Source organism: Leptinotarsa decemlineata, unplaced genomic scaffold, assembly GCF_025532065.1.
Source record: "Leptinotarsa decemlineata unplaced genomic scaffold, Ldec_3_MD MMD2_P_RNA_scaffold_5, whole genome shotgun sequence".
NCBI classification, from domain to species: domain Eukaryota; kingdom Metazoa; phylum Arthropoda; class Insecta; order Coleoptera; family Chrysomelidae; genus Leptinotarsa; species Leptinotarsa decemlineata.
Genome location: NW_027412532.1, coordinates 15327459 through 15343582, shown reverse-complemented (window position 1 = coordinate 15343582; position 16124 = coordinate 15327459). Strand labels below are relative to the sequence as shown.

The following is a 16124-nucleotide window of genomic DNA, read 5'->3' as shown; positions in this document are numbered from 1 at the left end:
CTTCATCGTTGAATATACCCACACATATATTACTAAAATGTTTTTGCCACCACAGTACCTAATTCTAAACAATTTTATTCGAAAAAGTAAATCAGAGTATGTACTTTAGGAAAAGAATATAATGATAATAATTGTTTTTATTATTTCACATAAATTGTTACAAGTATACTATAACATCAACTGACTCAAAGTATTCCATCCTTTTTTTCCTAAAGGCAAGTCCAATGTTGTGACATCCATGGAACGTTTCGATTCAATGTCTTGTGGAGATTTCACAGCGCTGTCTATATCACAGAACGCACAAACCTTTGTTTTAAATAATATTATCAGTCCTGTCACCGTATAGAAATTGAGCAAATGAAAGAAACAATATTGATCCAAAATGTTTTGATGGAAAATACTATCAGATTAACAGAAATCATATAATCCAAACTAAGAATAAGTATTTATCCCCTACTTAAAACTAAAGAAATCAAGTCATCGCAAAAATTTGAACCACACATAATTTTTTTTAAATCCGTATCTACAAAATCAATTCGAAAAATGATAGGTGTTGTCCTTGAAACTCTATTATACATGTTCATTTATCAAATAATTTTGGGAATTTATTTATGAAATCTTCTATCAGTCATTCTGATATCAATGAAAAACATTTTAGAATACAATCATAGAAATAAGTCCAATTTTGAGTAACTGATTAATTATTTCATAAACGATCCAATCATTCGATTATTTGAAGGAATGAGATTTAAAATTTTCTGAAGAGGCTAGCTAAAACATACATTCATTTGAATATTCAGAAAAAATCTAAATTTTACAATTTTTCAATCGGTCGAAATATTTCATTCAGAATGTGTTTTCGTAAGCTTCTAAAAAGTTGTAAAATTCAAAATTACTTCCCTGTTTTTAATTTTTTTGATTTTCAATTTTTTTCCTCTCAATAGAAAGCCTGTGATTTTAGATTATGATAATAATATTGCATTATTATATTTTTTGATGGGAAGACTATTTCAGAGACTCCGTCATTATATTTATGGGACAGTCAAAATGGCGTTTTGAAAAAAGAATTTGAAATGGGTTTTTCTGTTAACCAACTGAAAGATAATGCTGACTTGGGAATAGAAAAACTGACTGAAAATTTTGAAAATAATATATTTTTGTTCAATTTCACTACTTTTAAAACATTTAGAACATAGGCACATTTTTTCTCTGTATTTGACTGGTTGAACAATTAAAATATATAGGTACAGGGTGAACAAAAGTATGTTGAAATAGTCAAGTGATGTATTCCTGACACACTTTTAAGAAAAAAGTGTTGAAATTGATTTTTTTTTCGTTTTTTAAAAATGAATTTTGGAAAAAAATAAGTTATTTGCACGAAATTTGGTACCCGTGATTTCCGCGTTTGCCGTGGGAAATCATAATTTCGTATTGATTTTCATGTAACATCTAGAGGGCGCTACGTCCGCTGTCATTTATTTCAAACTGAAAATTAAAAATTATCAATAACAAATGAAAATTAAAAATTGAAAGATTCCAAGCCAGGTTACTTCACGACGTTTCGATTGTTAGTATCCACAATCTTCTTCAGGTGATGAATGTCATCACCCGAATCTTTCAATTTTTAATTTTAATTTCTTGTTAATAATTCTTAATTTTCCAGTCATCACCCGAAGACGATCGTGGATACTTACAATCGAAACGTTTCGAAGAAACTTGGCTTGGAATCTTTCAATTTTCAATATTTCAAAGTGCCCTAACTTTTTTGACAATAAACATTTGGTACTAGTAAAAAAGATACACTACCTCAAAAACACCGAAGGTGACGCATATTATTTAGCTCCTAGTTGCTGAGAACATTAAAAAACTAAGTATGTGGTGGATCTCATCAAAATAAGCAACTTTTTCCGTTAAATGTTTATCGAAAAATCATTCGTTTTCGAGATACCTATAAATAACTGAAATTGCAAAAAACTTATGACAAAAACCAAGCATGTTTTAAAAAATTTCAACAATTTGTACTTTTTTCACTTGGAAAAGGTGTGGGAATTATGCGTTTTCATACAAAGTACAAAAAGTTTACTGTCAAAAGTTAGGGCAATTTTAATAGATAATGACAGAGTACGCAACTCTACATGTTACCTACATGAAAATTAATACAAAATTATGATTTCCCAGGTCATAAAAATCCTGGGTTTCAAATTACGTACAAATAATTTTTTTTTTGAAGAAGTTATTTTCGAAAAATGAACAAAAAATTCAATTTCAACACTCTGTATCTCCGAAACGAAGCATTTCCGGACACAAGTTTATATAGACTTTTTTCTTACAATTGTCTCAAGAATACGTCACTTGAATATTTTAACGTACATATGTTACATCCTGTATATTATATCATTTAACAATAAAACATACACAATCACGACAAAAATTATTTTCAGAATATGGTTTTTGAATTACAGTAAGTAGATAACTGATTTCATTATCGAATTCACTTGATTTCAGCTGTTTCAGAGTTTCACTTAAAAAATTAATATGCCATAGAATGTATTAAATTATGGATCTTCATAGTAGGGAATTCTTTCCACTTTTTGTGTTACGGAAACATCCGTGTATACTCTACCTCGAGGTTTCACCATCATTATTGTCTTCTTTAATGAATAGTTGCCCAACCAATGTTCCCATATTATTCCTCTGAAGTAAGAATTTTCGTTCGGTTTTCGATAATAAATACCATTCAAATTGGATTCAAAACACCTGGAAAATTAAGGAAATTAAATTATTCTAGTATTTACAAAACATGAAATACGTTAATGTGGTGATTCAATAAAGAAAACTCAAACCTCTGCAAGATATTCACTTTTACATTTTACTTTCATTCTAAACTCAGCTTTATGCCAGTTTGAGTATGAATTTTACGTAGTGATATGCCTTTTTTACAATTATAACAAATAGTTTTGAGTAATGTTTCAGGAATATTCTTCTTCATTAATGTTGCTTCCAGCCCCATTCCAGTTCTGTTAGTTTTTTGCTGATAGTATGTCCATGTACAATGTTGTATTGCTGTGACTATTGGAAGTTTTCCCAAATGAACGACGATTTTACTCTTGCTAATCGGTATTTATAGGATTTCCATTTATTTAGTATCACATATTGTTTATATTTGAAAATTGATTCCAAAAAGTATAGCCCATTTGAAGCTATATTTTTTTACCATCATCCTTTATAAAAAAACTATTGTCCAATCATTACAGATTTTTATCGGTTGATAATAATTTTAATGTTTTTTGAATTTCAAACCTATGCACAACACTATTTGATGTGACTGAAAATGTTATAATTATCTGTACCGGAAAATGGAAAAGATAGTATTTCGTTAGTTCGGACTTCCATTGTCTGAAATCCCTGAAAGAACTAATAAAAGAAGAATTAAAAAAATAGATGAAAATAATAATTATATTGAGTAAAAAAACCAGAAATGAAATAACAGTGAAATAAAATAAAAGTAAAATAGAACAATTGAACAAAAATAAAACAAAAATTGAGAGATTTCAAGCCAAGTTACTTCATGACGTTTCGATTGTTAGTATCCACAATCGTCTTCGGGTGATGACTGGACTAATTCCTCCGAAAGATGACTATTTATGGTTCATTCGAGTACTTTCACTTATCTGTGCTTTCCTTTTTCCGCTTCACCGGTTTAGCGGGAGATGACCATTTGGCGGGAGTTGGCCATTTTTCGCTTGATTATTGGTTTTCATATGTTGCGTATTCCTACGCTAGCTTGGCTGAATACATTGTTGGACAACATGTATGCGGCTTCGTTGAATTTCCTCCTAAACCAAAGTTCCTCCCTATGTATGATCCCAGTTTGGGACCACTCGATGTTATGTGGATGGATCCAAACATGGTCTGCTATTCCTGATTTGCTGGTTTCTCCTCGCTGTGTTTGTTTCTTGTGCTAGGCAATGCGAACTTTCAATGGCCTCTCAGTCTCACGGATATAGGATTTTCCGCACTCACAGGGTATCTGGTAAATGCCATTCTTGGAATCACAGTCCGCGTTTGGTGGCCTGGTTTTTGTGAGGCTGCTACGGATAGTGTTTTCGGATCTAAAGCAGGTTCTGATGTTGTACTTGGACCCAATTCTTTTTATCCTTTCCGATAATCCTCTGATGTAGGGAAGCACTGGTTGTGACGGCTTCTCTTCCTTGCGAGGCTCCTGCTGTCTTTTAGCCAAAGTCTGTTCCACCATCGCTTTGGAGTAGCCATTTCGTTGAAGATCATTTTTGATGATTCTAGTTCCTACTCGAGACCTTCCTTCGTATTACGGAGCCCGAAAGCACGGTCTTTCAGGGATTTCAAATCATTTCATATAATATTAGACAATGGAAGTCCGATCTAACGAAATTCATCATGAAACATTGTCAATCACCTTCAAACAAAGATAGTAAGTATATTTATTATAACGGAAAAATATATAAAACTGAGTCTAAGTTAATAAAAGGGATGAAATGGGGTGAAATTTGATTGATGGAAAATGGGTTTTCACAATTACCATCGAAATTAGACTTTTCATCGGAAGAAGTCAAAAATCAAAGTACCTATAGGTACAGTACTTAGTAATTATGGTAATATTTCAAGTCTGATTTTCATACCTATTGAACCACCAACCTCCTCCATAAGATACAGCACAAGGACAGCACTCTGGGGCTTGATCATACGTCCTATCAAAAGTACTGAAGTAAGATCCCGTATGGCTGGAGAATGAGTCCGAGGAGTTACCGGTGTAGCCTCCCACCGTTAATTTATACTTTTCTTCTTCAGAACCTACAAAGAAGGTGTCGTACTCAGCCCACCATACCATGTTATTGTCGAAATCTCCTAGTTCTATCCTCAACACCAAATTATAATCATTGGAAAACTTATGCAAGAACTCGTTTCCTATCCAGAAGTCTTGGTGAAGATTTCCGAATCCATATTTGTATGCTTCCCAGGAAACGTTAAAGTTATGCTGAGGGTTGTAGTTGTCCCTTCTCTGTATCACAGTCCATAAGCCGTCGTTTCTTATCTCACAGTATCTTTTGTTGAAGAACATTTCCTCACTTGCTTCGTGTTTTTCGAAAATATATACCCACTGTTTTCATCTTTCGTTAAATCTTGACAAGATGATTTATTTTGGTTGATCATCGGTTTCCACGAAGGTTCAAGTTCTTCTGTATAATCCAGTTCAGTCACATTTTGATTTGTGGGTGCAGTGATCCCGTAAATTTTGAGTGTACTGCTCTCGAAGGTTTCTTCAGTAGGTAAACTTTCGGTCTGGTAACGAGCTGCTGATGAGGTTAGAGTAGATATTGGTGAATTTACTGAAGGGGTTGTATCATCCCAATGTATACCAGCAGCCACTGTTGATTTGACTGCATGGGTTGTATCATTCCACCACGTACGAGCGGACACTTTTGAATTTATTGATGGCGTTGTATTTTCCCACCTAGCTCTACCAGATCTGCGCATAATTCCTTCGAAATGCGCTCTCTGCTCACTGAAATAACTTCCCAGAATGCTATACAGATCAGTTGATTTCTCTTTGATTGCTTCTAAGATTTCAGAATGGAATTTCCTGTTTGTTATTTTTTCATAATGTGTGTTTTCTGTGTCTAGGATGACGAGAGTAGCGTTTTCTATTCTTATCGTCCTGTTCAGAATTTCTTCTAGAAGGTTCATTTGGTTACAAGATTTTTTCGCTGCTTTCCTTGAACCCTCTCCAGTTGTCTGGTATTTCAAATCTATTACTCCACCACTTCCTTCGCTCATCTCTAAATATTCGCTATCATAATCAAGATTCTGTGTATTGGCTTTATCTTTAGTGACTGTGTCAAACATAACATCAACTTTTGAAGAAACGTCATTCAACAGGTCTTCCAGCAGTCGTGGGGGTGTTACATTTTATCTGCAGCTTAGCTTTATCGATTCCTTTGGATTTTATTAATGTATTTTGATTAGCTAATAATAATCTGTCGAGTTTTTTCTCCACCATTTTGATCGAGCTTAGGACTCCTCTTGAAGTAAACTCACTTAGTAAAGAATCGTGGACGATTTGATAACTTTTGGATTGTGCTACAGTTTCTAAATTAGAGACAGTATCCTGTACTTGACTCAAGGTTTGCATTACTTTATCCAACTTGTACTCTAAAGTAAGAATTGTATTCATTTTGTTATCTAGCGAAAGAAAGCTTTCTTGGCCCCTGAAACGTTAAAAAAGTAAGTGATACACTCATGTAATGGTTTTTACGATTTGTACTTGCTTATGATGTCCATTTTTCTATCTAATGAAGCTAACTGTTCGTTCCATGCTGACAAATGTAATTGAAAAGTATCCCAGACATGAGCTCTTTCCTGCAGATTGTGAATGTTGCTATCTATGCTTGCTAACGTGGAAGCCATGGAAGTTATTCTCGGTTCTAGAGAAGTTATGAACAGAGTATTCCATTTTTCCCATTGGTCTTGAATACAGAATGGAAATTACAGATCTATATTATCACAAAGCAAAGGGTAATAATATATCAACAGTCAGTTGAATTGCACCGAAATGTGGTACGTACAAATGAGAAAAACCAGTCAAACCCTGCCTGAAAGATTGGTTATATATGATTACATTTTGAGAAATAACTGTTTCCAAGGAATTATTATAAAAATGACAATAGGTATGTCGAAATTACTGTTTATTGACCTTTCCTCAGACTCGACACCTTACACAACTAAAAAAAAAATTATGTAATGTAATTGACCGAAAATCCATAACGTATTCAAGTTAAAGTGTTTTTTAAATCAGTAATTATATAATTAGTATATAATTGTATATATATATATATATATATATATATATATATATATATATATATATATATCAATATTAACGTTAACAATTGCACCGGGCAGGTCAAGAACAGTACTTAATGAACGTAACTGCGTTAACGCATGCGAGACATAAGCGGAACCACCTATTGGCTGCGCAGAAAGCTGAAGTCGGTGATGATGGGGCAAGTACCCCGTTTTCGGGGTACTTGCCCCCTAAAATTTGAAGTTGTAAACCGATTTTAATAATTTTTTTATTGAAATATCAAGTACTAAAAGGTCTACCTTGGGACAAAATTTGGAATGTTTATTAAAGTTTCAGGGTATATTACGATATTTTTTCTTAGTCGAAAAACGGGATTTTTTATTAGCGATTTTTTTATTGAAAAAAATCACTACGCCACTGGATTCAGAGTGCCTCTAAACAGGTGTGACCAAAATTTCATGAAAAAATACTCATTATTAACAAAGTTATAACTCAAAAGTTACTCAATAATTCGAAAACTCACACAGCTAACAGTTGCAAAAAAACCCTATATCAACAGATATAGTCATGAGAATATTTTTTTTATGATGTCAACAATAAAGTGCCGCCAGATGAAAAAACAAATAGTGTAAATATTTTTGATGAAAATAACGGAATTACATTAAAGTTTTCATGCAAATTAACTAAAACTAAGACCTAATATTTCAATTTAAATCTTAGTTGCCATGGAAATGATATTACAGTTTGACACTTGTGAAAAATTTAAGTGTACTATTGTCAACAATATTCACCTTACAGTTCTTCGAATTATTTTGTGTCATGGCTGCAAGATTGAGCGTAAGAGAGAAAATTGAAATTGTACGTCTTTCGGGAGATGACTTTAGAAGTGCTAGAGAGGTTTGTAGAGTATTTAATGAGAGACATCCAGATCATCCTCGTATTAGCTGCGGTACGATAAATGAAATAAATAAAATATTCAATGAAACTGGTGCAGTATCAAAAATGATGTTAAAAAGTAATCCTGTACAAAGACGAAATAGGAATGACAGGAATGATCAAATCATTTTAGATTATTTCGGAAATAATCCTAATGCCAGTATAAGGAATGCCACTTTAGATTTGAATATTCCACGAGAAACTATTCGGAGATGTCTCAAGGCGAAGAATATTAAACCTTTCAAGCCAAAATGTTTACACACACTTCAAGAAGGCGACGAAGCAAGACGCCTGGAATATTGTTTATGGGACCAAGGGGAATATTTAAACAATAGAAATTTCCTAAAATATATTTTATATACCGACGAAGCCACTTTCACTACAAATGGGGTAGTGTCATCACAGAATTGTCGCTATTGGGCAGCGGATAATCCCAACTAGGTAATAAACTGTAAAAGCCAGTATTCCCAAAAATCAACGTCTGGTGTGGGATATTGAAGGAACGAATTATGGGTCCTTTCTTTTTTGAGGAAAACATTAATGCGCAGAGGTTTCTAGAATTTTTAAACACAGAGTTTTGGGATGCTATTCACGAGCTGCCAATCAAATTTAATTGTCCAGTTAGATGGGTGTTCAGTTCATTATGCCAGAGCTGTGAGGCAATGTCTTAACGAACATTTTCCAAACCGATGGATAGGCCGTGGTAGTCCGTTTATAGAGTGGCCACCCAGATCTCCAGACCTCACAGTTCTGGACTTTTTTCTCTGGGACTTTTTACACAAAAGGTTTACAAAAACCGCTCAAGAGAACTTTGTGCAAGAATTCGACAGGTATGTGCAGATATTAGCCCTCAAGAACTAAGGAACGTAATCAGAAACATTCGTAAGCGCTACGACACATGTATCGAAATACGTGGTGGATTAGTAGAGGCTACTAGAATATGAGTTAGAATTAATTGTTGCACTGAATCGCAAAATTTCAATAATTAGTTATTAGTTACGTTAATTAAAATTTTTTGTTTCATTGTATGAATGTAATTCCGTTATTTTCATTAAAAATATTCACGCTATTTGTTTTTGTTTTCATCTGGCGGCACTTTATTGTTGAAATCATTAAAAAAATGATATATTGTGACTGTTAGCTGTGTGAGTTTTCGAATTTTTGAGTTGTCATAACTTTGTTAATAATGAATATTTTTTTATGAAATTTTGGTCACACCTATTTAGAGGCACTCTGAATCCAGTGGCGTAGTGATTTTTTCAATAAAAAAATCGTTAATAAAAAATCCCGATTTTCGACTAAGAAAAAATATCGTAGTATGCTCTGAAACTTCAATAAACATTACAAATTTTGTCCCAAGGTAGACCTTTTAGTACTTGACATTTAAAAAAAAATTATTAAAATCAATTTACAACTTCAAATTTTAGGGGGGTGTTTCCATTAAAAATGGGTCACACTGTATATATATATATATATAATATATATATATATATATATATATTTATATATATATATATATATATATATATATATATATATATATATATATATATATATATATATATATATATATATATATATATATATGTTTTCTGATATGGAAATCGGTAATCAGTGAATTAGTATTTGAATAGAAATGAAGTCTAAAAGGTAATTAACTAATTATTTCCATCTTACAGTATAGTTAATGCTTCCACAATTGTTTTCACTACTTTTATAATATGAAAACCCGTTTGTTTTGAATGAAATTCTAATTTATGAAGCCTAGTAAACATTGCGAGTTGTTCTTGATACAATCAAGAATAATTTATATCAGGTCATGAATCACTCTTGAATATTTAATTTGGTAATTATTAAAAAGAATATTGAATAGCAAAATCAGAATTAACGTTCCTAAACAGCTGGTCATTATTCAGAAGTATATTTATTTATTTATATAAAGGCCATTCAACAGGACAAGCCCAATTTGAGTTATGTAGGTAAATTTAGAAATCTCCCAGAAAGGAAAAAATAACTTAAAAAAAAATAAAGAACTAACCATCTTGATACAAAAAAGAAGTGAGAATCTTCCAAAGACAGGAAGGAAGAAATCAATTTCAAATTAAGTAACTATGGCAATGACGAAATCGAAATCGTCGGCGGCACAGTTCCAGATACTTTTTTAATAAGAATTTTGCCACCTTCATATTTCAGGACGCTATTACTGACTAGAAAAGAAGTGAAATGACAGGGATCAAACGAAAATTCTGAGAGTCGGGGGCGGCACACCTCTAGTGACTTTTATTTCAGTAATCCTGCCACCTATATTTCAGCACGTTATCACTGAAGTGAAATGATGCAGACGAAATAAAAAATCGGGCGTCGGAGGCGGAACAGAACACTAGCACTACAGGAAAATCATCAAGGCGCTTCAAGAGCGGTGCCCATGCGAAAATAGCGATTTATGTTGGATTTGAATGGCTGGAGATTACATTTATTAAAAAAAAACGTTCTCAGGAAGTATGTTCTACATACACGTTCTGCAAATGAAAGAGTTCTTGAGCAGTGTAGTTCGAGGTGGACTGAGTTGAACCTCAAAACGATGAGCAGCTACAGTCCGTCGCGTATTTCTGATATGTACCACTCTTTGTGGAATCAAATGTGCCAAGTCACTTGAACATCTCCCGTGAAAAAATCTATGAAAGAGAGACAAATCTCCAACCTTTCTTCGATGTTTCAGACTATCAAGGTTGCAAGTGATGTTCGAAACTCCAATCAGGCGGATGGCTCGTTTTTCTGGATGGAATCCAGCAGCTTCAGGGTATGCTTAGGGGCAGAGCTCCATACATGATGACAATACTCCAAAGAAGGTATGATCTGAGCTTAATGAAGTATCAAAAGTTGCTGAGGTTCATACAGTTTTCTGGTTCAGAACAGTGTTCCAAGCTTTTGAGAAGCAGCCATTGCAATTCCCGCTACATGATAGTGACAAAACATATTGGTGTCCATTTCAACCCTCAACAAACTTGTCGAAGCAGATAGCGGTTCGGAGACATTTATCTTTTGCATAAAACCGATTACTGGGATTTCATGGCATTGAATTGAACCTGGTTATTTTCACCCCAATTCGAAATCATCTCTAGATCTCATTAAGTTATGCAAACTTCAGCTGCCGGTGAAGATGTGCATCTGCAGTTGAATTCCTGGAATTCAAATGAAATGACGAGACAAGTGTACTGTCGTCAGCAAAGAAGTATATCGGATTTTTGTTTTTTTTTTCCAATAAGTCGTTGAAATACAATAACAGGAAGATTGGGGGCAATATGGATCCTTGGGGAACACCAGCATTGATGGTAAAAGTATTCGACAGATATCCATCGACAGTCACAGTCACATCGACGTTCTTTCAGGAAGCCATCGAAGCATCGAAGTTTGGTTAGCAAACCCTCATGCCACACACAGACACGAAGGGATTAACAATCTGAACTGTCTGTAAATCGTTCTTTATAATTCAAAAAAAGCCCATGAAAGAAATGAGAATTGTATTTGAAAAAAGCAGTCGGTTAATGATTCCAAAGTTAGTTATTGTTTGGTTTTTTTCTATTAGATTGAAATATGAGGTGTGTAAGTTTTCAACATCCGAACTTTTGTTAACGCATTTTGTTCCATGTTTTGTTATTTCAATAATTTCGTTCAGGAGTCTTCTTTTTAATATTGTCTGTTGTCCTATAATACTGATTGACTCAAAATCAAAAGTATGAAGGGACGATGTGCAAGGCTAGTAGGATTCTTCATTGTTTTTAGTGGATTGTGTATATTTTTACAATCCCTGCTATGTTCAGTAATTTTTTGTTTGAGATACCTACTATATATATATATATATATATATATATATATATATATATATATATATATATATATATATATATATATAACAATATATATATATATATATATATATAACACGTGTCCGCGGTTTGCCCCTATTTTTTTGAGTGTTGTGTACACGAATTATTTCATTCTTGATTTGTATCATACACACTCGATAAAATCTCTATCTGTATATATATATATATATATATATATATATATATATATATATATATATATGTATGTATGTATATATTCTCACATTCAGCACATGGTATTTTATAGACAATATTGGATTTCAGGTCTTTTGGTGTTTTTGTTTTTATTCCCGTGAATAAATGATTTTTAATTGTATTTTCAGATTTCATACTAATTTTAAAATTTTTATTCTCTAGAGTCTTGCATAGTTGTGGTGTCAGACAAAAACAAAAACAAAAACAAAAAGAGAAAGAAAAAGAAAGAAGAGAAAGAGAAAGAGAAAGGGAAAGGGAAAGGGAAAGGGAAGGGAAAGGGAAAGGGAAAGGGAAAGGGAAAGGGAAAGGGAAAGGGAAAGGGAAAGGGAAAGGAAAGGGAAAGGGAAAGGGAAAGGGAAGGAAAAGGAAAAGGAAAAGGAAAAGGAAAAGGAAAAGGAAAAGGAAAAGGAAAAGGAAAAGGAAAAGGAAAAGGAAAAAGGAAAAGGAAAAGGAAAAGGAAAAGGAAAAGGAAAAGGAAAGGAAAAAGGAAAAGGAAAAGGAAAAGGAAAAGGAAAAGGAAAAGAAAAACAAAAAGGTGAACTTAGCCAGTCTAAGATAAGGGAAGATATAGTCAACTAGGGAAGAGAGGGAGAGCCGTTTTCACTTCTCTTATGGCAGCCCCCACTTATCCTTTTGCATTTTGAGGAGAGGACGTGGCTCCCCGAATCGAGATGTATGAGACGTGAGAGCTCTCGTCTCCTGAGACGTGGCGGTTTCCGCTCTTAGTGTGGGAGCTTCATTGAACTCGTTGTATTCTGGTGCTAAGAGTATTCCTCTCTCCTTCTCCTTCATACGTGAAACTCCTCGTATGAAGGAGGCTTAACGGAGAAAACAGCGAAGCGGAGAGTATAGCAAAGGAACGTATACGGCAAGAGAGGTTGAATATTTGGAGGTGTAAATAGGTTCCAGATTCACTGGGAACCAGTGTATTCAACTAACATGTTAATAATATCACATTCTCACATGTTTCACTATACAATAGCATTGTCGGGCGTTTTCAACACAAAATATGTGTTCCAGTTTTGTAAACTGTCCAGAGAAAATCTCACAATGAAGTGTTAATTGAATACGTTATCAATTTGCATCAAGTATCAGCCGATATCACGTAAATACTTTTAGAGAAAATAAAGAGAGGTAGCATTGATGCTAGCACGGCCGTAGCCAGAAAACAATTTTGGGGGGGGGGGGGGGGGGGGTTGGTGGAACAGTAGAAAAACATGAAATATAAAAATAACGGAAGAAAGAAAATTGTGTTACATGGTCATATATATTTATTAGAAAACCATTACAGAAATATTAACATCTTTTTACAAAATCAAATTTAGTTTTTTATCTTTCTTTGCAGCAAACAAATCAATTACCTCCTCGGTGTCGATGTCAATTCTACGGTGGATTGATATTAACGCCAAACCCTTTGGTCATTCCTGGCTTGTGGAGTTTCTTAAATAATTTTGAGGCGTTTCAAAGAAGAGAAAGTCCTTTCAGGGGTACATGTGGAAACAAGTAGTAACACCAAGATCTTTGAAAGTTTGTACGCATATTGCCGTAAGGTTTTTCCATTGAGATTCGGGAAAGTTTTTTCCAATATTCTCTTTCAAGCACTTGGTTCGTTTTGCCAAGGACTTGATAAAATTTCTAACGGATTTCATAATTCCAATAGTTTCTGTAGGATGGGTGAGTGTAGGGGTATAGGAGTGTAGGTACATCCTCCCAAGGAGTTGTCCTCCTAAGTCATCGTCGATCCTGTCCTTTTCAGAAATGTGAACAGGTTACTAGTAGACATCTCCTTCATCTCGGCAGGTGTAGGCCAAGACTCGCCGAACATACACTCTCTTATTGACGATAACTTCAGACACTCGCATACGACATGCCTGACAGTTTCATCTTCCTGTTCACACATCCTGCATAGAGGTGTGTCCATTAGCCCCATATAATGGAGGTGTTGTTTTAGTTGACAGTTACCAGTTAGAAATCCTACTGTCAAGCGTAGATAGACCCATCTCTTTAGGGATTGAGAATGGGTGTAACGTTTGGCTAGTTCCGCAATTGTCGAAATCAGGCCGTAGGTGCCACTGGGTCCCAAAATTCTTAGTCCAGCCGCTTCCTTGGCTGAAGAGTCGGTAATGCGATTACCTTTACTCCTGTCGTGCATTTTAATCCATCCTGTCCAGAGGGGACAGACCAGTAATTAATTCCATTGCCACAGTTGGTTTTATTCTCATGATGTTTAAACAAGCCAATCGTTGTATTTGATATAATTTTTGGATTGCCGTTGCTTGTAGAAATTTCTACAAGGGTGTATCAATCCCCCTTAATCCCCCCTGGCTACGATCTTGGATTCTAGTCACACGTATCTACGGAAGAATTGGAAATTGAAACTACACAACACACAGTATATTGACTGTACTCAATGATGGTTGAACCTACGATAACATATACTTCTTTGTATCGGTGGCCAAATATGAAAAATGCGACTGCTTTTAACAAACTAGATAGAGTTAAATACTTGCTCATTTGGGAATAACAGAGGCAATGAGATATATAAAATTCGACGTGAAAACTTTGAAAACTTCTGATGTGAGTTGGTTTTGGTCTTACTTTCTCGAGGAGATCGATCCAACAGTTGATTCCTGAATAGAAATAGGGATTGGAAAGGTCACTCATCGGTTTCTATCCTCATGGTTACCCACTTTTTTCAATTCATTGAGGTAGGCATCGAAAAAAGATTAAGAAGTTCTATCAAAAACGAATGTTACATTTTTTCGTAATTTATGCTAATTGATAATTTTTACAAGTTTTACTAATTGAGCTTCATGTAGTTTGCAAGAATTGCTTCAGTTATTTTTTGAAAACGTAGGAAGTGGAAATTAATGTTTGTAATGAGACAATAATGAAAGTGATCAATTATTAGCATTACATTCATTGACATTTTTGACAGTGACTGGCACTTTTGAACACAATGACTGTTACATTGCTAATGAGTTGACATTTGAACACCTGCTTTTCATTAGTATCTGAATGATATCTCACCTTTGTTACTATATGAAATCAAGCATTTGGAACATTCGTTGAAGTTCAAAGTTAGTAAATAGACCGGTGAATGTTATTTATTTTTTTATCCATTGATTCTTCTTCGTGAGATCGAAACTTTGAAGATGTACTTCAAAAAAATTACCCTTTTCAGAAAAAAAAAAACAAAAATTTCATTTGATAATTGTCAAAAATCAAGTTTCTTCATGTTGACTTATCTTTAACTCTCTTCGAGAGGGTGAAGGTAATAAGATGAAAATATGTTTGAGAGATTTTCTCCAGAAAAAGGAACGATTTTTTGAACACCAAAAATGTATAAAATAAAGATGTATATTTCCAGTGCTGGATTTAATATTTTTTAAAAGTTGCTTATAGAAAAATGTCTAACCATTAGTATTGCTTATACAGAAGTTATTTTAAAAATAATTGATACAGTTTATTGTATGATTTTCACTAAAAAAGGGTTTTACAAATCCGCGACACGTGTTTTCTATACAATAGTTTCCTCAAGCGTAAAGTTATTTTGCTTTGTTGAGTGAAAACTCAAAACTTTTCCGTAATATTATAAATTATGTATGCATACCTGAGAGAACTTTGATAGTGTTCTTCAGCGTAGAAAACTCCGCTCCCAATTTTTCTGTGATAGCACTTGTCGGACTAGGCGGAACACACTCTATAAAATGAAAATTGAGCACCAGCAATATTTTCACCACCTCCCTCATTTTCGTCCAAACTCTATAACTAGCTGGATATTGAATATGATCTTGACTTTACAATTTGTGAAACACAATATGCCGTCTACTCAAGGGCACATGTGTAGCAAGAAGACATTCACAAAAAAAGAGTACTGTAAATTCCAGATGCTCTTTTAATATTCATTAGGTACTGAAAACGAGTAATGAAAGTTTACAGCGGCAAGTGTTTCAGATGGTCTTGCTTCATTATATATGCCATTTGCTGAAATATGACGAGGGGAATTCAAAATTTCTTTAGGTGTTGAGAACGAAGAGAGATACATTGATGTACTGATGTGTCCACTTGCAGTTCTCACTATATTGTTAATCTTTCAAAAATATGTTTTTTCGTTAACCAGCTGTCGCTCCCCTGTGAACAACAACTCTCAAAAGTCGAAACTTGTGTGAGCTAAGGATTTACTGTGGTCTTATCTTTTAACGTGTGATTCCTAACACGGATTGGACAATAGGAAGTGAAAATCGATCGTCCGGCCTTGTGTT

The 16124-nt window shown here is 34.0% G+C and overlaps 1 protein-coding gene across 1 annotated transcript; it reads right to left on the bottom strand.

Moving 5' to 3' along the window:
* Nucleotides 1-197: 197 nt before the first annotated feature.
* Nucleotides 198-15765, bottom strand: LOC111505327 (uncharacterized). Its single transcript, XM_074169621.1, is given in 6 exon segments — nucleotides 198-2757; nucleotides 4659-5086; nucleotides 5089-5933; nucleotides 5935-6245; nucleotides 6302-6503; nucleotides 15473-15765. Coding segments are annotated over 6 exon segments (2127 nt in total). The 5' UTR covers nucleotides 15612-15765; the 3' UTR covers nucleotides 198-2555.
* Between the last annotated feature and the right edge of the window lie 359 nt (nucleotides 15766-16124).